General features: G+C 36.7%; 2 protein-coding genes across 2 annotated transcripts; one reads left to right on the top strand and one right to left on the bottom strand.

Annotated features, from left to right (window-relative positions):
- Window positions 1-8,894: 8,894 nt before the first annotated feature.
- Window positions 8,895-17,733, bottom strand: LOC103979447 (chaperone protein ClpC1, chloroplastic). Its single transcript, XM_009395598.3, has 10 exons — window positions 17,593-17,733; window positions 15,912-16,521; window positions 14,754-14,869; window positions 14,551-14,673; window positions 14,280-14,465; window positions 13,728-13,943; window positions 13,341-13,558; window positions 10,802-10,877; window positions 10,646-10,735; window positions 8,895-10,382 (listed from the first exon to the last, which is right to left on the bottom strand). The coding sequence occupies exons 2-10, from the start codon at window positions 16,474-16,476 to the stop codon at window positions 9,204-9,206; spliced, it is 2,769 nt and encodes a 922-aa protein (XP_009393873.1). The 5' UTR covers window positions 16,477-16,521; window positions 17,593-17,733; the 3' UTR covers window positions 8,895-9,203.
- A 1,183-nt stretch (window positions 17,734-18,916) lies between these two features.
- LOC103979448 (protein MHF1 homolog) lies at window positions 18,917-21,508 on the top strand. The gene is made up of 4 exons (XM_009395599.3): window positions 18,917-19,092; window positions 19,180-19,251; window positions 20,851-20,931; window positions 21,193-21,508. The coding sequence occupies exons 1-4, from the start codon at window positions 18,966-18,968 to the stop codon at window positions 21,318-21,320; spliced, it is 408 nt and encodes a 135-aa protein (XP_009393874.2). The 5' UTR covers window positions 18,917-18,965; the 3' UTR covers window positions 21,321-21,508.
- Window positions 21,509-22,084: the final 576 nt, after the last annotated feature.

Below are 22,084 nucleotides of genomic sequence, written 5' to 3'. Positions count from 1 at the left end.
TACTAGGTTTATAAAATGTGGTCATTCTATGGGATTTCATTCTAGAACGTGGTCATTCTAAAAAATCAATACTAGGTTTATAAAATTATCGTTTGTGGTCATTAGTGATTTGAAGAATAATGACCTCTCAAATATGAAATAATAAAGGACCATCGACTTATATCTCTCATTTATATCAAAATTAATTTTTCAAGATTTTTCACTTCCATTAATTTTACCAAGCCTAAGAATCCTATCTTACTAAATTATACTATTCTCAGACTATAATTAGGGTAATAAAATTTATATCCCTCGAATTTTTTGGATCATTAATAAAATAATAAAAATAATTTTTGAATCTAATTTTTTTTCATGTAGATTAAAGACTTATCTTTGCAAAACAACCTCAATATTTATATATCTCAAAACGGATTTTCTACTAATCTATAACTCAAATAGAATTAATAAAACTAATTTATTAAGAATTCTACTTAAGATATAGATAACTATCGTAAGAAATTCATCCCACATCAACTCAAGTACATAAGAATAACTTATCATACCCATAAGAGTATAATTTTACATTTTAGGAATGTCATTCTATTGTAAGACATATTGAGCATAAATATCCCACTTTTCTAAGTATATAGCAAGAGGATCAGGATTCTCACCTGACTTATCATATCTACTATAAAATATATCATCTTTGTTAGATCTGATAATTTTAATATTTCTATCTAATTGTCCATCGATGTCACTTATGTATGTTACGATCGTTTCGACACTAAGAGGAGGGGGGTGGATGAATTAGTGCTTTTGTAAAAATAAAAATTTTGTTTGATCAAACCCGTATCGGAAAGATGTTTAACTTACAACGTGCATAAAAGTAGTGAGCAAGTAAATCAATAAGCGATGAGAATAAAAAGCATAAACAAAAATGCAAACCAAGTTTACAGTGGTTCGATCATCGCGACCTACGTCCACTCTCGATTCCTCTTCCGTAAGGGCATCGGTGTTCACTACCGATCTTCTTTCAACAAGTAAACATCAACTGCCCTCTTACAACTCTTTCTCCTTTTCACAGGCTCAGGAGAGAACCTATACAACCCTCTTTTATAAGGAAATCCTCACAATCTCCCTTAGAATAACCTCTAAGCTCATCGAGGAAGCACTCAACTTTTTAATAGAGTTTTTATGCTCTGACCCACGAGTTTTCATTCTCTTTTCTTTTTTTCACAAGCAGGAAATAGTGTGACATTTATAGGCCCTGAATGATTTTAAAAATAGAGAAAAAAAATATCTCATCCCTAGTTTCAAGGGTATTGGTGGTGCTATTGCCTGCCAGATTGACATTGGGTGATACCACCACCTGACACTTATAATACCATCGTCGGGTCTTCCGGAATAAGTATATTTCATACTTTTCCAGCTTAAGATAGTTCTACCGCTTGTTCTGGCGATGTCACTGCCTAACCTAACTTTTGAGTCATTAAATGAGCCTCTCAATGGGCCCAACTCAGCCCTAAATCAGGCTCAATTGAGTTAATAGGGTTACACCTAAAACTAACTCAATCTATGACATAACTATGATAATTAAGACCTAAACTACTTTGATATAGACACAATTAATTACAAACCCGAATACTATATTGTCTTGCATGTCATTGGTGTTGGGAAATCTATGGGCGATATCACATGTGTAGTGAAAGAACAAAAAATAAAAATATTAAATTTCCCAAAAGGTGTTTATCGTTATGCGAAGATTGGTGTGTAAAATCCGTGAAACTGAAAATCACGCGTGAGATAGTTATGTTATCTAGGGAGATCATATATCCCTATAGATCTATAGGAGTGGATGAAGGAGGTCAAGCGTCCTCCTCTCTAGCGGTGATCCACACAGCAAGGCTACGATGACGCTTCTCAAATCTTTAGTTCTGCTATCCGAGAAGGTGAAGGAGAGAGGAGAATAGGAGGTGGCTACTACTAAGAAGCCCCAACTAATGGGTCTTTAGTTCCCTTGTATTTATAGAGGTACATAGTTAACCCTAATGGATCTTGCTCTATTGGCTACTAGATCTCCATCCAATTACCCAAGTCTCTTAGATTAGTGGGTCTCTATCCAATAATCTTTTATTAGCTCTTATTGGATCTCATCCATGAGATCTAATAATTTAGGGGCTTATTGGATATATAATAAGATAGTGGCTCTAGCGGATATCTCATATCTAAACCTCTACTCGTCGCAAAACCTACCATATGTATATGTCTCTCGAGGCCTAATATCGAGCTAGTCGTGAGTCATACCTATCAGAACTCCTTTTGGCTTAGTAAATTATTATCTTCATAATAATTCACTCGACTCATCGATTACGGAAGTACTAGGCCACTACGCCACATTCCCCATACGCTATAGGGAATCCAATCATTTGGACTTATTTGTCCTCAGTTACCATATACATATAACCTCCCATCCATCTAATATCATAAAGACCATATAGTGGACATGGTGTTGTCATGCTCATACTGTTTCTCCTCGAGTCTCACTCTAATCGGATTCTCCTGGAGAACTCTTTCTCTCTCAATCCGAATGACCTTGGCCAAGGATTTGTTTGAGCAAGAATACACGGGATATTTCTCTCGTGATACCAAGAGTGGATGATCCTCTATCGATACTCAATAGTCCTCGTAAGGTTGGTTGTCACTCATAATAACCGGTTGTACTAGATTTGGAACTTCCAAATTTATAAGTTTGATATCAAAGAGTAGAGTACGTATACAGGACATCCTTGGTATCTCAAGTTTAATGACCATATATACTACTGGGACTACAAAATTATTGTTTGACAATAAGGCATCATCAACCATCTAGTATTCCGTAAGTAGATCAATCATTGAACTCATTCTCTAATGAGCATCTGCATTATATCCTTAGTGTCCCCACACGAGCAACTATGAGACCAGCATCCTCTATCATATGGACGGGTATATATCATACCAGTCTATCCGGTTATCTTGATGTCTATGTTTAAAGGTAAATCGGTTTCATTATCATGATCTCATCACGATCCGATTCCTATTACACAAATCCATAAACATCACAAAATATATGCATATATGCAACAAGCAATATAAATTGATAAACATATCAAAATATAATAAACAAAGAGAATGTATATCATATCGAGTTATCATATTAAGTTATAGTTATTTTTTTCATTAATATATCAATTGATGACTTGTCGGTAGATTTAAACAAGATTTTAATAGCTCTTAAATATTCATGTGCATTAATTGCATATGGTAATAAATCTTAATGCTATTTGCAATTATCATTCATATAAATACTAAACTAAGTATGTTGGATTTTTTAGAAGTATTCATTTTATTAATCTATTCCATAATACTTTTATCAATTAAGATTGTGAGCCTTTTAACAAACTAGGAAAAGATCTAATATACCTAGTGTGACCAATATATACTCTAAATATTATGAATAGTTTGACCCAGAGTATAAGAAAATTAGAAGCATAAGAATGCATGCAAAGTGGTCTACTCCAAGACAAAAATCTAAAACTATATTACCCGTATTTCACCTTTTGGGTGAAATATTAATATATCTAATATTCACTTAAAATTATTTATGGAGAATCAATATCATACTTATGGAACAATATTGTCACATTTAGGTATACAATCCTATACTACAAGGATATTCAAAATAGTATATCATATCCCATCACATAATTATTCGAAGTAGATTTTTTTTAAGAGTATCTAAATCTCATATGTGCTATTATAAATATTATTTATAAGTTATTAGTCCAAGTCACTTTGATGACTATAAGATCAATACAATAATATAAAATATAATTTAAATTATCTTATAAATGATAAAATATTTATTGTAACTTACATCTCATAAGTCTACCGTCTTATGCTACTATGGCAACAACTAGTTAAATAAAACTTAGTTATATAAGTTACGAATAATATTCACTAATTTTTTATTAATCTAATTTATATAATAATAATAATTTAATCATAATAAAATAATAATTATAGTAATTATTGATCATTAATTAGTATAAAAAGTTCATATGATAATCATAATCATAATAGAATATAAATTATAATTTTATTAAAAGATGATAATAAATTATTAACAAATAATTATTATTTCATAATTTTTAAATATATACATGTGAATAACTAACCAAATATCCAAAAATAATAATTTAAATTTAAATATCACAAATAATAAAAAATTACTAATGTTTTATAGGAGAAAAACATAAAATAAAATTAATAATTTATATTCTTTATTTTTTTATTTTCGTATGAAATACTAAATTAGACCAACCAATCTTATTTAATTAAGCTATCTAAAATAGGTTAATAGATTTGGGCTAACATCAATCCAATTAAGTCAGTTAAAATTAAAATTGATCAAAGTAAAAAAAAAATGATAAAAAATTGACTATCAATTTTTTACTTTTTCCAAATTCAATCTAAATACCGAATCTAAATCTAGTCTAACAATCAAAATGCATTCAAAATCAAGTTAGATAAACATTAAAGGATCTAACAAAATTGGGGCTCGATCAAAATTAAAGTTTGACTAAAAAGGTCAATATTTGAATCGGATCAATAACTACGTGCAACGGGTTTTAAAATAAGGTAGATTGGATAGGTTTTGACTGAAGTTGACTACATCTGGTCAACATTTGATTTTGACCAATTAGGTCAAAATCGCATACAGCCCATCCCCGGTGATCCCTTACTTCTTCTCTGTTATGATGCCTGCAGCCACCATTTCATGATCGACAATAATAGCAGACCATATACCATTGGGGTGCCTCATTGCATCGACAGTTATCGACATCGCTATCCAACGCCCAAACATGCGTGACCATCGGGTGCGGCTACCATAGCGATGCCTAAATGGGTTGCTACCCGCTTGCATCATCTGTCGTCGTTGCCACCCATATCCACATCAACCTTGTGACGTCCAGCGACTCCTTCGCTTGCTACACCACCAACAACCGCCCAGCAATGTTGTTGGTCCTATCATTGCCCATGGCAATAGCGTCGCTGCTTTTATTTGATTTTTAGAATACATTTTGCATTTCGATCCGTAGAATACAGTAACATCAATTTGCAAAGAGAAGTAGACTTGTCTTCTTATCTCTTCGTATCCTTCACAGGATCACTATAAACAATCGAATAAAAATTAAATAAAGATGAGAATAAATCTATAATCTCAATCGTGTCATATCGTATATAGTCCCTATGAGATCATATCTATTTATATGTGAGAGCAAATGGTTTAGATTAAGTGATTAGCAAAGTCTTAAACGTCATCTCCTAAGAAATTTTATCATGAATAAATTTAATTTTTATTGATTGATAATCATAATTAGAATTTAATCAATACTATAAGATATCTTATCTAATTAAATAGATCACATAATCTAACTATATCTTATTCAATTAAAAAGGCCACATAATATAATATTTTCCTCATCTCTTTCTCAATAAAGAAAAACAAATAAAGAGAAGAGAGAAAAAGTAGAAGAAAATGAATTTTCTCTGTTTAACGCATTGAGCCTATGATGGGGATGGGGCTGATGTTGAGATCAAGTGGAGACAAAACCAATTCGTTCTTTGGTGCCCAACATGCATGTTCTCAGGCTATAAACATTGCCAAGCCTAGAGAGAGAGAGAGAGAGAGAGAGAGACAGAGAGAGAGAGAGAGAGAGGCAAACTCCAATAACTTTCCTCACTATTTTTCTTTCTTCCCATATTTCTTTCATTTTGTTTTTTTTTCTTCTTTCATTTTGGTTTTAAGATTTTATTTCTGATCGTTTTGGATCATTTAATTGTTTTTGTTTGGCATTTCCTTTGTAGCAGGATTCATGTGTAGATGTTTGGGCCATTAAGAATCCAAAAGGGTTAATAACTCCTTAAAAAACTAAGATTTAGATTTTTTTTGTGGTATTTGGAATAATCTCAATCCGTACTAATCAATTTTTCTTTTTATTATTGTTGGAAGTGTTAGATTTTTGTGGCTCTTTATAATTGGATAAGATATATAATATAACTAATTGAATTCGATTGAAAGAAAATATGTCAACTTTAATTATTCAATATATAAATCTTATACGGGTGTTTTAGAGTTTGTATCTATTATTTATCTTTAAGGTTTTCCCAGTCTTCCAACCTCAACACAAATGAAAATAAGTTCAGTTGAAATCACTGGACTCGAACTTCATACATACATCTGCACATCAACCCAACCTCTCGTTACGATCAGAACTCACTAAGGGCTCAGTCTTTACTAATTCCGCAACATCACGTACTTCTGCTACGTCGTCGTCGTCGTCTTCATCATTACTTAGGTAAGTGTTTGAGGCTTTTCGCTGTTCAGGTGGAGAGCCACATCTGCTGTGACTTCGCCCTCGGAGCAATTAAATCTGCTTCTCTTGTTGGCGTGTGTCTCTCTAAGCTGTACGATGAACGCATGCAGCAGTTGCTCTTCTTCCAAAGGAGCTTATGGGAGGACACCATTCATGGGATGGGACATCCAATGAGCAAAGTCGCTCTGCAGGACATCTATCTTCTTCGCTTTAACTTTTATCGGTTGTTATTGGGTTAATTACATATTATCTTATATAATTAGTTATTTTTAGTAGTCCGATTCAAAAGTTACGTTGAGATCCTTAAGTGACTTACGAAAGTAAAATATTTAACCTCATTGCTCCAACAAAATATCTCTCTCTTTCTTGATTTTTAATCATATAAAATTATCTTTTTTTAATCGAGATCTAAATGTTTTACTTTCGTAAATATAGGGATCCCAATGTAACTTTTGAAAGTATGTACTATAATCATATGCTTATAATTCGATTCTTTGGCTGAGCCTTCAATATTTCATCCTATTTATTTTTTTATATATGAAATATTAGTCGCACGATGATGTATCTATCTTAATAACCTCAACCTAAGTGTTTATGTATGTAAATTATCTTTGAGAGTTTGAAACCTTAGGATATTAGTCTGATATTTATCTAGGGTTCGAAACATCACTTGAAATATTACACTTGACTCATCTTTCGAGATTCAAAATCTCATCCTACAAAACCAATAATTTTGTTATATCATCATAAGATCAAAATCTATTTTTGTTTTGTGTTCATCCGATAAATATAATATTTAACTACTAGTGTACTTACTTAGGGTCGGAAACGTTACCTAAGATATTAATCTACTTAATTAGTAAAACATTTCATCAAATCTTTATAAGGTCCTGAGTTCAAGATAATTGGACAAAGTCTTACTAACCATGGCGTCATGGCGCTATCATCATCGTCCTCATCAATCCCACGCTCAGACAATGGACAAACGCACACAGGGCTGAGGAGGAGGCAATGGAAGCACCTCTGGCCCCACCGAGTCATCCATCAGTGCTTGCATGTGATTGCAAGGTGACAGCCGATGGCACCGGAAGAGACAACCGCAAGCCAACGAGACCTCTTTCCCCCTCTCATCGTCGCCATTAAAGGAGCTTGACATCGCCGTGGCTTGGCTGCTTCCATATCCCATGCTGTGGACTCCCAATCTCTTTCTCTACTCGGAAAAGTAGGACAGGGAAAGCTTGAAGAAGGGTGAAAAGGAGGCACGAGATGTGTTCAGACAATGATTTCATGAGGCAGCAGCATATATGTCATGAAGGCCACTTGCGATGCTGAGTGGTGATTCTCTTTCCTGGCGATATGAACTCTTCTCCATCCTAAGCGGATACAAGTGTTGCTCAATGATGCCATGGTAGTATTTTATTAGTATAAGTCATAATAACCATCTCAATACATCATATTCTATCTACTATTTTGATCCTATTTTCTAAGGATATTTTACCTAAAAACCCTTGCTATTGGACTTTTAAGAGATGATGCCGCCCTAATGTGTTCCGTTTGTATCACTTTGATGAAATTATCCCTCCACCACCATTCGGTCTCGACCAATGACACACCATCGCTCATAGCACCGTTACCTCATTCGTAACTTCCTATTTCCTCATAGCTTCCAACATTATTACTACTATCCCATCCTCCAACGACCCCTAACTATTGACACACGATTATCATGTCATCCTTTTTCATCATTGTCTATGTCCGCTCCTTGACCACTGACACACGATTCTCATGTCATCTTTTTTTCTCATCGTCTTTGTCCCACCCCCGACCACCCATGGCTTCCAACATCATTGTTACTATTCCGTCCTCCAATAACCCCTGATTACTGACACACGATTATAATGTCATCATTTTCCATCATCGTCTTTGTTCGACCCTTGACCATTGACACACGATTATAATGTCACCCCTTTCCATCATTGTCTCTGTCCCATCCTCGATCACTAACATGTCCCATCCTCGATCACTAACACACGATTATCATATCACTCTTTTCGATCATTGCCTCTGTTTTACCCTCGACCACTAACACACGATTATCATGTCATCCTCATCTTTGTCCTACCGTAAGGTAGTGCCACTCATGCTTATAATGAATTGCTTACAATTTAATTTGATAAAACCATATTATTTAGGGGAATCAAAGGACGGATGGATAAGAGAGAGAGAGAGAAAGGGGTACATCTGAAACATTAATGGAATATTACCTTTAAAAGTAGAGAGATTATTTCCGTGTGATTCACAGATGCCTTCAAAAGATGTCATCATGCAGCTGTGAGAGATCGAAGGTTATGTTACTTTATGAAGCAATAGTATGATGTTTAATACACTCACGAAAAGGAAAATGATTCAGACTCCATGTGCGTGCAGCAGCAACACCCACATGCTCAAGTTTCATGATACGGTACACAAGCTAGTTTAACTAGAAATTGAACCACCAGGGAATCGAAATTAGTCAATGGTAATTCATATAGCAAATCGGCATGTCTCATCTACAGAGAATGTCACCAAATCCAACATAAATGACAACATGCATAGATCATAAGTGTTACCAGCAGTTTTGGCCAGGAAAATATTCAGTTTCACTTCACTCCTTGTTCTTCATCTGCTTAAGACAACCAATCTGGTGTTCCCGCAACAAATTTCTCCTGCTAATGCCCTACGATATGAATGGGGCTGCAAGCCACAGATGCTCTTCGCCGGCCCCTACGATTCACCATTACATCACAGCAAACTCAAAGGATATGGATTCTATACAGGAATAGCTGGGGGTATTGATTCAGGCACACCGCTCCCACCATTGAGAACGGTAACATTCCCTTCGGTGTCGACATCCACAATGGCCGAGTCACCCTCCTTAATCTCCCCGGCCAGCATTTTCTCGGCCAAGCTGTCCTCCAACAGCCTCATTATGGCCCTTCTAAGGGGCCTAGCTCCGTAACTTGGGTTGTAACCTTCGTCCACCACCCTATCCTTAAACCTCTCTGTCACTTGAAGTTCTATATCCTTCACTTTTAGCCTGTCAAATACCTCTTTAAGCATTATATCAGCAATCTCCTTGACCTCCAGCTTTGTCAGCTGTCGGAAGACGATCATCTCATCCAACCTATTCAGGAACTCTGGCCGGAAGTACTGCTTCAGCTCCTCTGTGACAAGGCTCTTGATTCTGTTATAGCTGCTATCCTTCTCATCATAGTCGAGATCAAAACCAATCCTACGACCTCCCTTCTCGATCACACTGCTTCCAACGTTGGAGGTCATGATCAGGAGGGTGTTCTTAAAGTCTACTGTTCGCCCCTTGCTGTCTGTCAATCTCCCATCTTCCAAAATCTGGAGCATCATGTTGAAAACATCAGGGTGTGCTTTCTCTATCTCATCAAAGAGGACAACAGTATAAGGGCGACGACGAACTGCTTCAGTAAGCTGGCCGCCCTCGGTGTAACCAACATAACCAGGTGGTGAACCGATGAGTTTGGAAACAGTGTGCCTCTCCATAAACTCACTCATGTCAAGTCGGATCATGGCTTCCTCGGAGCCAAAATAATACGAAGCGAGTGCCTTTGCCAATTCTGATTTTCCAACACCGGTTGGACCAGAAAATATGAAGCTGGCAATTGGGCGGTTGGGATTCTTGAGACCAACACGAGCTCGACGAATGGCACGACTTATTGCTTTGACAGCCTCATCCTGGCCAATAACACGCTTGTGGAGAGTTTCTTCCATCTTGAGGAGTCGATCAGACTCATCACTTGAGACTTTTTCTACAGGTATTCCAGTCCATGAAGATACAATGTGTTGTATGTCTGCTTCGTTTACAACAGGGCCTGCATCACCAGCCTCGCTCTCTGCTTTGCTCCTCTCTTTGCCCTTGTCAATTAGGGCTGAAATCTGAGCCTTAAGCTCCATTTCCCGATCACGCAGCTCCCCTGCCTGTTTAAAAAAAAAGTTCAATTAAATAGGCATTTTAGTCTCACAAATCTAGGAAAAGCCAGAGGATGTACAAAAAAGATCGGAAAAACAACATTATGTATTGGTTATCAATCAAGCTCCTAAGACACCATCCCAAAACAACAGAAGTGTAAAATATAACATCATTTAGAAGGTCATTGAACAATTACACTTCAATTTACAAGTAGTAATTCGTAGCACAGCCAAATCAAGATACTTGAGAGTCAGTTAATATATATGAATACCTTTTCAAAATCTTGGCCGCGGACTGCCTCATTTTTCTCTTTTGTAATCTGCCTGAGTTCTTTGTCAAGTTCTCTGGCTTCCTCAGGAAGCTGTCAAGACACGTTTTAGTTAAACACGTATCACAAAACACAGTGTCAGACAATACAAGACCTTACCTGTGCATGGCGAAGCCTAACACGAGAACCAGCTTCATCGATCAAGTCAATTGCCTTATCAGGCAGGAAACGGTCACTACAAAAGAACAGAATGTATAAGAAATGTGTACAAGAATAACTTTTAACTGTTGCATTGTTGGTAGCATATGAAGCCCCATAAAGCAGAGGGGTTTTGATCTTCTAGAAGAGTCTCTTTCTCATTAAATGAAGATGAATATATTTTACATATTAAAAAACTCAGCATAGGCAAAGTAACCATCAAGAATAAATATCAGCGTAGTAAAGAGAAAGGCATGACAACGATGACAGCCACTGGCATTGTTCCAGCGGCAACTTTGATGAACAACATGGCAGAGGCTCAAAACTTGATGGCAATGCTGTGTCATGACGATGATGTTTCACCGATACAGTCCTTATTTGATGGTCTTGGCAAGCCATGGCATTAAATGTCATTACTGCTGAAGCTCTGATTGGTGAAACTACCCACTAGAATTCTCTTAACAAGAAAGATAGAATATAGTCCTCCCTATCTTCGTATAAAATTCCTCGAGGATGATCATTTTGAAGTATAACAACCCTGGTAGGAAGTTTACCCAGGAAAAAGATAAGCTTTTATCTTTTCCCATGCATAACTATACTAACAAATTGATTAACCATGGAAGTACTCATATTGACAAGATGAAAGATAATATTGCCTCAGAGATCACATCATATTAATCTCATAGGTGAAACTACCCACTAGAATTCTCTTAACAAGAAAGAAGCTTTAGATAGTCTTCCCCATTCTCGTACAAAATTCCTTGGGTATGATATTTTAAAGTATAATAACCTTGGTAGGATGTTGACCCGGGAAAAAGATATGCTTGTATCTTTTCCCATGCATAACTATACTAACAAATTGATTAACCATGCAAGTACTCATATTGACAAGATGAAAGATAACATTGTCTCTCAGAGATCATATCATATTTATCTCATAGATTAGTGATAGACTAGTGAAACACCAGCATAGCTCACTCTAAAAAGACAAGGTTGCTCCCTTCCCATGCATAATCACTGGCAGACTCTTCATAGATGGCACCGTGCAGGGTAAGCCCCAACCCAGCTCAACTACAACCGACATCGATGCATATTGAAATCATTGCAACTGAGCATTTTTCAGTAAGCTAAAATTGGAGCTTATGTTTCACAAATACATTCTTCACTACAGTACATAATTCATCTCTTTACTCTTTAGAACCCATCATCCACTAAATTTCAGTTATGTTATCAAAATGTTCTTCAATGTAAAAGCATGTTTCTTTCCATGTCACCTATGATCTTCCCTGGTATTCTTGCATTTCAGTTATCAGAAGATGTTATGTATTTCAGGAGCATTTCCAAATGTGACAAATTGTTGTCTTCATTGTTTCTGCAATCAATTTCACAAAAACTTATGGAAATGGTTTGATGTAAATCAACAAATCAGAGAGTCAATTCAATCAACCCCAAAGCTGCCCTCTGACCACTAGAAAAGAAACAACTTTTTAGAAGAGAAGATGCTTCTCCACATTGTCCATCATGGAATCTTAGTCCTCCAACACAAGGGGAAAAAAGAACAATACTAGCAGACTTCGTTTTTTCAGCACTCATTCAGAACTGTCATCCATCACTTGGGTGCGGTGCTATTGTACCATTATAATCCATACATAGATTTTCAACCATGCCCCTGCTTGCTTTTAAATCAATCTAAGACCTATTACTATTTGGACACTCATATCCAACTGTTGCAATCCTTCATCAAATGTTCCTTATGTTTTTTCTTCAAATTGAAATACATTTTCATTACATTAAATGGCGTGCATAATGCCAATATGTGGACTCGACCCTGAGACCTATCACTTTGTGCAACAATAGACTAACCAACCATGATGTCTCAACAGAGACAATGTTCCTGATCTTCACTGTACAACCTTACACTAGTAAACTACATGCCAATCGTAGCATAACAAGCACTCCATAGGAACCAGATGAACCTCACAACTGAAGAAAACAAATATTGAAACAGCACAAACTTAGTTTACACCAGATCAACCTTGAATGTTGTACCACATGAAAAATGATAGAGCATGATGACTTGTGCAAACAATGGAAACATGTAATGCTGATGCTCTAATAAATATCTTGCATTCGTCAAGATATAAAGGCAAGACATTTTTTACATAATTTTGAATTCCTGTCATTTTTTCATTTTTTTTCTTTTCAAAATCTTATGCTTATTGGATTTTAATCTTCAATACTCCCAATTAGAACTTCCACCAATATAAGACCAAGAAGATTTAGCAAAAAAATAAAATAAAGGAATATGACAAAACTACTGGAGTAAAACTGAAGAAAAGACAAAAGTAGAGCACAGGTAACTGTACCCTAGGTCTTATTTCGAGAAAGAAAGGGAGAAGAAAGAAGAATAATAAGAGAATAAATTATAGAATATACTTTTGGTTATAACAAGTAGAGAATGCATGTTAGTTTTGGTAAGTAAAAGAATTAGATCGCAGACCTAATGTACTGATAGGACAACTGAGCAGCAGCAACTAAAGCCTCATCGGTGTAACGGAGTTTGTGGTGAATCTCATATCTTTCACGAAGCCCTCTAAGAATCTGTATTGTTTCATCCACTGTTGGTTCTGGGACTCTTACGGGTTGAAAACGTCTTTCCAAAGCAGGATCCTTCTCGATGTGTTTTCTGTACTCATCAAGTGTTGTTGCTCCAATACACTAAAACAAATTGCATGCATAGGAAGTTACCACCACAAATTACAACTATTTCGAGTTTTCAAGATAACACAAGACGATTTGTAGCAAACACAACCAATTCACAACACATGGAGATTAGATCGTGATTGATGAACAAAGATAAACCAAAATAAATTCATAAACTAAATACCTGCAATTCACCTCTTGCAAGAGCTGGTTTTAAGATATTGGCAGCATCTATTGCACCCTCTGCTGCTCCTGCTCCAATTAATGTGTGCACTTCATCAATGAAGAGTATTATTTCATCACTTTGTTTAATTTCCTCCATCAGCTTCTTTAACCTTTCTTCAAACTCTCCACGGTATTTAGTACCAGCAACAAGAAGCCCCATATCAAGGGTAATCACCTAGGTAGCAACATGTGAGTTATATAGCCTTAAATTTACAGAAGACAGAATCATGGAGAAAAAGGCTCAATAGTGGGAGAGGATCCATGTTGTTCTAAATTATAGAGGCAGGCGCTGCATAGCTTCTTCACTAACAATTATTATAAAAAAAAACAAAGAAAATGTTAGACTGGAGAGCAGAAAAAAATTTTGACAAGTTGATAAACAGAACAAAAAGAAAAATCATGACAGTGCGTATAAAAGGCATGCAAAGAGAGACAACATATAACCTGCTGATATAAACTAGATGCACAGGTGAATTCAAATAACAAATGTGATGAAGAAAGCTCATCAAACCTTCTTTCCTTCAATTGTTTCTGGAACATCCCCATTGGCGATGCGTTGAGCAAGTCCTTCGGCGATGGCTGTCTTACCAACACCAGGTTCCCCAATAAGGCAGGGATTGTTCTTTGTACGCCTTCCCAAAATTTGTGTAACACGTTCAATCTGCGGCTGCCTGCCAACTACAGGATCTAGCTTCCCCTGTGGAGTAATTATATTTCTCAGATATGAGTTGTTTATAGGAACTAAACAGTGTGCTCCAGAGTGAAAGATAGGAATAGATGACCTCCTCTGCCAACTTTGTCAGATTAGTTCCATACTCCTCAAGTGTGGGCATTTTGTTTCCACTGCTTCCTCCCCCTACCCCAGCACCAACAGCTTCAGTGCTTTCACCAACCATTCGAATAACCTACTCCATAATGAAGCTCAAAAGTCACATCATTGCTAAAATTCACTGCAATACATAACAAAGTCTATAAAAATATTTGCCTGGGTGCGTATGTTGCTTGGATCAGCTCCAAGACTCTCAAGCACACGAGCAGCTACACCTTCACCCTCACGTAGAAGCCCAAGAAGCAAGTGCTCAGATCCTATATAGTTATGACCTGAAAATTTGGAAAAAATTATCGCTGATCAAACTTAACACAAGAAGGAAAATAGGAAGACATGCAATCATGTAACTCATGCTTGTTGATTGTCCATCCATCAGTCATGTGCACTTTGTAGTCAAGTAACACTGACAAGATTCGGAAGGCATGAGAGCCATCAATCTTCACGAGACCAAAAGTGACCAGTAAGGGGATGTTGAATCGTGTGTAACCAGACTTCAGGGCTGCTAAATCTACAGATCACAATACTTCAATAGCTTTTAGCAAGCATAACAATGGGACAGGTCATGCTGTCCTTGTAAATGTTGGAATATCGAGATTCTCAGCATCTTTACACAAATACGGATAAGTACACAAGACAAAATCTGCTACATCACTAAAAGTTCATAATGTTGAGGACACTGTTTGGTGTTTAAATACAGACTCAACTCACCAATCTCCCAATCACTAGTGTAACTATGATAGCCAGTGCAAGTGAGCTCAATAGTGACATTTAGGAAATCTCACTAGCATAATATCAAAAAGTGGAATTGAATCACATCAAAAGTCCTGTTTGGTCCAATCTAAGTGCTTAGCTGCAGTTGGGTGTTTGGAATTCCATTGTCTCAGTTCCTATAGAGTAGCCCAAAAAGTTAAGCCCTTTTTTTTTTATTTTAATTGTGAGTTCGGATGGGAGGGGAAAGAGGAGTTCATGCGACAACAGCCTCTCAATTTATGTTGTCTTGTTGGCATTTTAAGCTACATTTTTTTTAAATCAATAATATTTTGCAGCAAATATTCTACTTTTTGAAGTTACAACATGTTCAAAGTATGTGACAACAGAAGGGCTCCAAAATGCTGGTTAACACATGACTATGATATCCACGTGATGGGAAAACAGAAACAATTAGAATGTATAGAATAGATGTTAGCAAAATACCAAGTAGATGATCATTAGCATAACTCTTACAACAAAAGAAAGTTTCAATTTAAAAGAAGAAAGACCTAAAAAAGTTAGGTTTAGAACAAAACTCAATGGAGGAAGGTCTTAGTGAAGTACCAAGCTGACGGGCTTCCTCTAAAGAGAGTTCTAAAACACGCTTTGCACGTGGTGTAAAGGGTATCTCAACAGCAACAAATCCACTCCCCCTTCCAATAATCTTTTCCACTTCCACCCTAGCATCTTTGAGATTGATTCCCATTGATTTCAAAACTTTTGCAGCAATACCAGTCCCTTCGCCAATAAGGCCCAACAAAATCTGTTCTGTCCCAACAAAGTTGTGGCCTAGACGCCTTGCCTCTTCTTGAGCAAGCATGATAACTTTAATTGCCTTCTCTGTGAAGCGCTCGAACATAGCTTTAGGGACTCCTCTAGTGGCTTTCCCTCGTGGATTGGATATATATCTTGAAACCACTGAATGGAAATCCTGCTGGCATCTTGATGAGAAATCCAAATTGTCTGCTGCTCGCAAGCCTGCAAAGCTTTGCAGTCTTAAGGGATGCATCCGCATCGATCGGACCATTTTCGCACCCCTTTTAGCCTTTCCAGAGCCTCGAAGCTGACTTTGGCTCCTGGTCATGACAGCAGAAGGAAGAATTGCCGAATGGACCAAAGAATCAGCCATCTCTTCTTATAACAAAAGACAACCACACTTAGACACTTGCAACACCTGCAGGCAGCAACAAATTGTCAGGCATAAATATTGTTGTACCCCTGTCTCAGCAAATAAGATAAATGACGGCATAGTTGCTAAAGTGCTACAAGAGAAGTCAAGGTTAAGAATCAACAATGAAAAGCTTTAGAATAAAACAAAAAACACTTGACAACCTTGAACCAGTGTATCTGTGGTAACATGCCAATAGGAAAAATAATCTTGAATCTAGAATAGATCACACCCGCTAGCAAGTTAAAGACTGATGGATGTATACAAAAATGAGACTCGATTAACATTCCAGTCTTCTCATCCACAAAGATACCTAGGAGTATTGAAATAGTATCTTGATATTTTACTTAGGGTCATATAGATATCATAAAGCACTTCTAAAGGCAAACTTTCCAGAAAAGCAGTAACGGATTAAGATAAAATGAATAAATCAGTTTTCACAGTCGTCGATGAAAAGCTTGTAAGATATTACATCATTTGATTTATAACAAATACGAACCAGGAACACTGTTAGCCGTCTATTTCTAAGATAAATTAAGGTCCGGAATTAGAAAGGGGCGATTCCTTTCTTCCAGACATCTTAAAAATTATAATTTCTTTATAGAAAGTCTAGAGAAATCCGTTCAGCTGTCCTAGAAGGATGTTGTCACTGAAAGGCTGCAATTTAACCCAAACAAAAGACCAAAAATGGTATCCACTTCACTGATTTCTGATTAATCTTGATATTGCGTTAGCACACCGCACCTAAACCTCCAAACTCGCAGTCCAACCAGAGATTTCAACTTACTAAACAAAATACACCATCCAAAAGGAAGATTTTCGCAGCAATGATGTGCACGGCAACGATTTCAGCTCCATATAATCGTCTCATGCGTTAATAGTAGTTAAAGGACCACAATCAAATGAAAATCTAGATCTCCAAGAACAGCCAAATCAGGAATACAAAGAGGTGGAATCGCAAAACAACAATCCAACAACCCTCCATGAGAAGAAGGATCCGTCACCTAGGGCTGCAAATGTTTCAGCCAAAACATCCAGATGAAGCCTACAAGAGACAAGGCGGTGGAAGAAAAATACCTCCGATTTGGAGCTGACAAGGAGCGACGATCTAACAGAGAGAAAGAGAGAGGAGGGGGAGGGGGAGCGGAGCTCTCTTCCGCAAGAAGAGATGAAATGGGAAACGAGGGCGGCGTGGGAAGGAAGAAAGATCTATCCATATCGCTTCGGAGCAATGGCTTTCTACCTGTTTAAACGTTACTCAAGTTTCTACCTGCTGGGAACCGAACGCAACGAATGGCCTCTGTAGTGAGCTCTCACGTCAGCATGTCCAATCATCATGCGGGTAGACTTCAGGGTGTTTCAAAACATGCATATAGTTCCAAGAACGATACCATCCCCTCGGGCGCCCCGCCGGTTGCATCAAGAATCGTGTGGTTGTTGAATCTAACGGTTGAAAATTCCTATACGCATCTTCTTATGACCAGTCGCAAGGAAACGCATCTTAAAGAGCGACATGGACGACGTTGGGACGCGTCGCGGCTTTTGAGATCAATCGCGTCCGAGTTCTGGAGCCGTCCGATATGAGGTCAGTTTCATCAAGCTTCGTGTACTACCAAAATCTAACGGCAGGAAGTCGGTTCGCGTATATATATATATATATATATATATATCCTTCTCACATGCATGTGGAACAAAAGGAAAATAGAGTCACATACTGGCGGTGGGTTGGCTGGTTAGGTTGAAAAGCCGGCACATTTTCCACGTTTTGGAGATCGAGGAAGACGCCTTAAATTGCATGTGTTTCACGTTTTCGTCCTATGAGTAGGTGTTTTCTATATAAAAATATTAATCTCCATTTACTATATTAAATGACATACAAAATATTATCACACAATTTAGCATTAATTCATTTGGATGGAAGAAGCACACATAAATATAAGATATCTAAAATAGTCAGATAACAAATACTATAAATTTGTTATAGAATATGCTTTGAAGAAATAATTTTCCTGGTAGAATTACTCTTATAAAATCAATGTGTTTTGCTACCCATTACATACTCAGATGATTGAGAAATTAATAAAAAAATTCTATGGCAAAAAGATTCTAAAACTAAAGGGATGAGCTAAGACTTGTGTTAGTACTTTTAGAGTAATTTAATTTTATTTTTTGAAAAAATAAAAATCTCGAGTTGAGCCAATCCAATGTAGTCTTGCTACGCTCAAACCGACCCCAACCTGACCCAATCCGAACCCGGTTCAATCCCGCTCACTGGCCATTAGCATCAATGATTCGTGCTGCCTCTCCGATTCAATCTACACCGTCGAATATATATACATATATATATATATATATATATATATAATTAAAATCTACCACTAAGTTTTAATCGTCGCGATCTCCCGCGCCAAACGAAGGCCGTCATCGGACGCCTTCGCACGTCGGTGGCGATGGACGCGGGTGGCGTCGGCGGGGCTGGCGACGGCTGCTTCGAGAAGATGGAGACGGAAGAGGAGAGGACCGAGCTTTTGAGGGATCGATTCCGCCTCTCCGTTATCTCTATTGCCGACGCCGAGGGTTTGTCCCTTTCTCCGCTGCATTTTCTTCCGTTCTCTTCTCATCGGTCTCCGTCTACCTATCTCATTACTCGTCATGATTGCGCAGCTAAGAAGCTCGGAATGCAGGTCGCGGAACCGGTGGTTGCGTGCATCGCTGACCTAGCTTTCAAATTTACGGGTGGACTCTAAAACCCTAACTTGATCCCTTATCTATCATAAGCGAAATATTACTCTGTGCCGTAATTACCTTTTTGAATTCGATTTATTTCACAATGTTTCTCTGAATTGGATACAAATAGGATACAAATCCATAATCTCGTAGATGTATTCCGAGTTAGTCTCAGACTAAAGCATAGTTCGTCCATTTTTGGTTTTGCAATATCAAATCCTGTGGTAACTCACTAGGTTTTACCATTTCGGTAATTTGAGTTCATGGGGTACGATTGATCTCAAAAAGTTCTGTTGAGCAGAAAAAAACAATGATTTCAGTTTGTTTTTCCAACAACTGTATCGTCTGTGATGAGTCCTTTTGTTCTATCTTCAAGCCTGTTTTAGGGGTTCTTATATCCAAGTTTTCCTTTGAAAAGTTGGTAAATCTAACATAGTTTACTGTTAAGAGGGATTATTTATATTGACTTCACAGTGGTACATTTCTTATATCCAAGTGAATTCTATGTCAGCAAAAGAAAATCACAGTGGCTGGGAGTTTGATCTGAAGAATTTGGGCTTTTTTACATATGATGATTAAGTGCTATAGCAAAGAAAAAAGTTCATAAACATCCCCGAAAAGTAGGTAGTTTTGGTTTACCCCTTAAAATGATAAAAATTGCTCCAGAAATGGGCATCTGGCTTTCATAAATTTTCAGATAACTCTGTTATTCTCAAACAAGAAATAAAAATGCCAAAAACACAACTCCATATATCAAGTTTGCATATATAATCATTCTTATAATACCTCATGACAAAGTTCATAAACATCCCTGACAACTAGGTAGTTTTGGTTTACCCCTTAAAATGATAAAAATTGTTCCAGAAATGGGCATCTGGCTTCCATAAATTTTCAGATGAATCTGTTATTTTCAAACAAGAAATAAAAATGCCAAAAACACAACTCCATATATCAAGTTTGCATATATAATCATTTTTATAATACCTCGTTACAAATCTTGTGTACAGTCAAATGCGCATTTACAGTTCTGCCTTCACAAAAAAAATATTAAATAAAATGATTAACAGCAAAAAGTCATAGCATAGAATACTAATAGTATGGTCATGAGGATTTATTTTTCAACTTCTTTAGTGCATGACAAAATCTGACTTGATTGTTGTGCCAATATGTTCATGGTGCTTAGACAGTAGGGCCTGCTGTACTTCAAATACACTTTGGATCTTTGATGAAACATCGAGTTGGGCTTTAGCCAAATGAAAGTTAATTGGCTTAGTCATGCATTCAAATCATGAGCCGTGGGGTGTCTCCCCTATTACAGAATTTTTCCTTCTCTTCTTCAGATAGTTAGCTATAGGAGTTAAATGTCAATCCATTCTATCTCTGTTCCTAGTTTTTACAAATCAGATGTGACATATCTCTCTTTTTTGGAGTAATTTGCACCTGCAAACTACCAGATTATATCCAATTAAGTAGGAAATAAACAACAGAATCAATCAAGTAATCTTCATGAAGGTGCATAAGTTACGGAGGCATTGCATATTATTGTAGAAAAAAATTGGTTGCAACAAATTAATTAATATGATTACTTGTTTATTTCTGTAAATACAGAACAGTTGGCAAAAGATGTAGAGCTGTTTGCATATCATGCTGGTCGCAAATCTGTGAATGTGAAAGATGTTACACTATCAGGTAATTCTTTTAACATCATATTTGAGACCTTTTCTTCCAAGAAATTTTAGGAGTTCTTGTGGAGTACATGATCTGGATTTCTCATAGCAATCGGCTGTACCTTTTCTGGAATTCCTTTCTAATAAATTCTTCATGTTGTTTATGCAATGCTGTTTAACAAAAAATGACCAGCTGAACTGCATAAATATTTATTGACTTTGTAATGTTAATCGCATCAATTTTGCTCTCCGCAACTACTCTAATCGAATCTCACATGTTCAGCACATAGGAACGACCATTTGACAAGCTTGCTGAGGTCATTTTCTCAAGAATTGAGAGACAAAGAACCCAAGACTGAAAGGAAAAGGAAGAAATCCTCCGAAAAGGGTGAGACATCGGTACCCAGTTGATGGTTACATTGGCAGAGATGGCGATGCCTACGTAGACATTAGTAGCTTAAAATGAACGGAACCGAGTTAAACACATTGTCTTGTTAGCAATATCGAGAAACACACTTGTGTAAATTCCTGTGTCATCTGAAACTTGAGAGTCCATCCTGTTTATAACCCGAAAAATTATTGTTTCCTTTTCGATGAGTTTTAACTATTTGATTTGACTCTAATTCCAAAGTTGGATTCGATTGGGAAAATAAAAATCGAAAAATTATTGTTTCCTTTTCGATGAGTTTTAACTATTTGATTTGACTCTAATTCCAAAGTTGGATTCGATTGGGGAAAATATAAATAAAAGAACACTTTTGGGGCATTCTGAGAATTGAACTCGGGACCTCTCATCATACCACTAGACCAAATGCCCTGTGATGTTGGAAATCTGTTTTAGTTTTATTTAATCTTAATAACTCAGTTTCTGTAACAGCTTAAATGCATCATTAAAAGAAAATTGTGCATGACTGTGATCAAAATATGCTTAAGATGAAAGATATATTAATATTCATAAATAGATTATAAGAGGGTACATTCATGTATCACAAGATAACTTAACACTATGATATATGTTGCTTATGACATTCAAGTATTTCATAAATTGATTTCTCATACAAATATCTTATTTCTGAAATTAAGATTCATAATTTTGTATATCTATACTGTACAACTCAAACTAGTAGGTGTATAAAATGTTGCTACATTGGTACATTTGAAAAAAAAATCTAAAA

Source organism: Musa acuminata, chromosome BXJ1-3, assembly GCF_036884655.1.
Source record: "Musa acuminata AAA Group cultivar baxijiao chromosome BXJ1-3, Cavendish_Baxijiao_AAA, whole genome shotgun sequence".
In the NCBI taxonomy this organism is placed as follows: Eukaryota; Viridiplantae; Streptophyta; class Magnoliopsida; order Zingiberales; family Musaceae; genus Musa; species Musa acuminata.
This window is presented reverse-complemented; position numbering and strand designations above follow the sequence as displayed.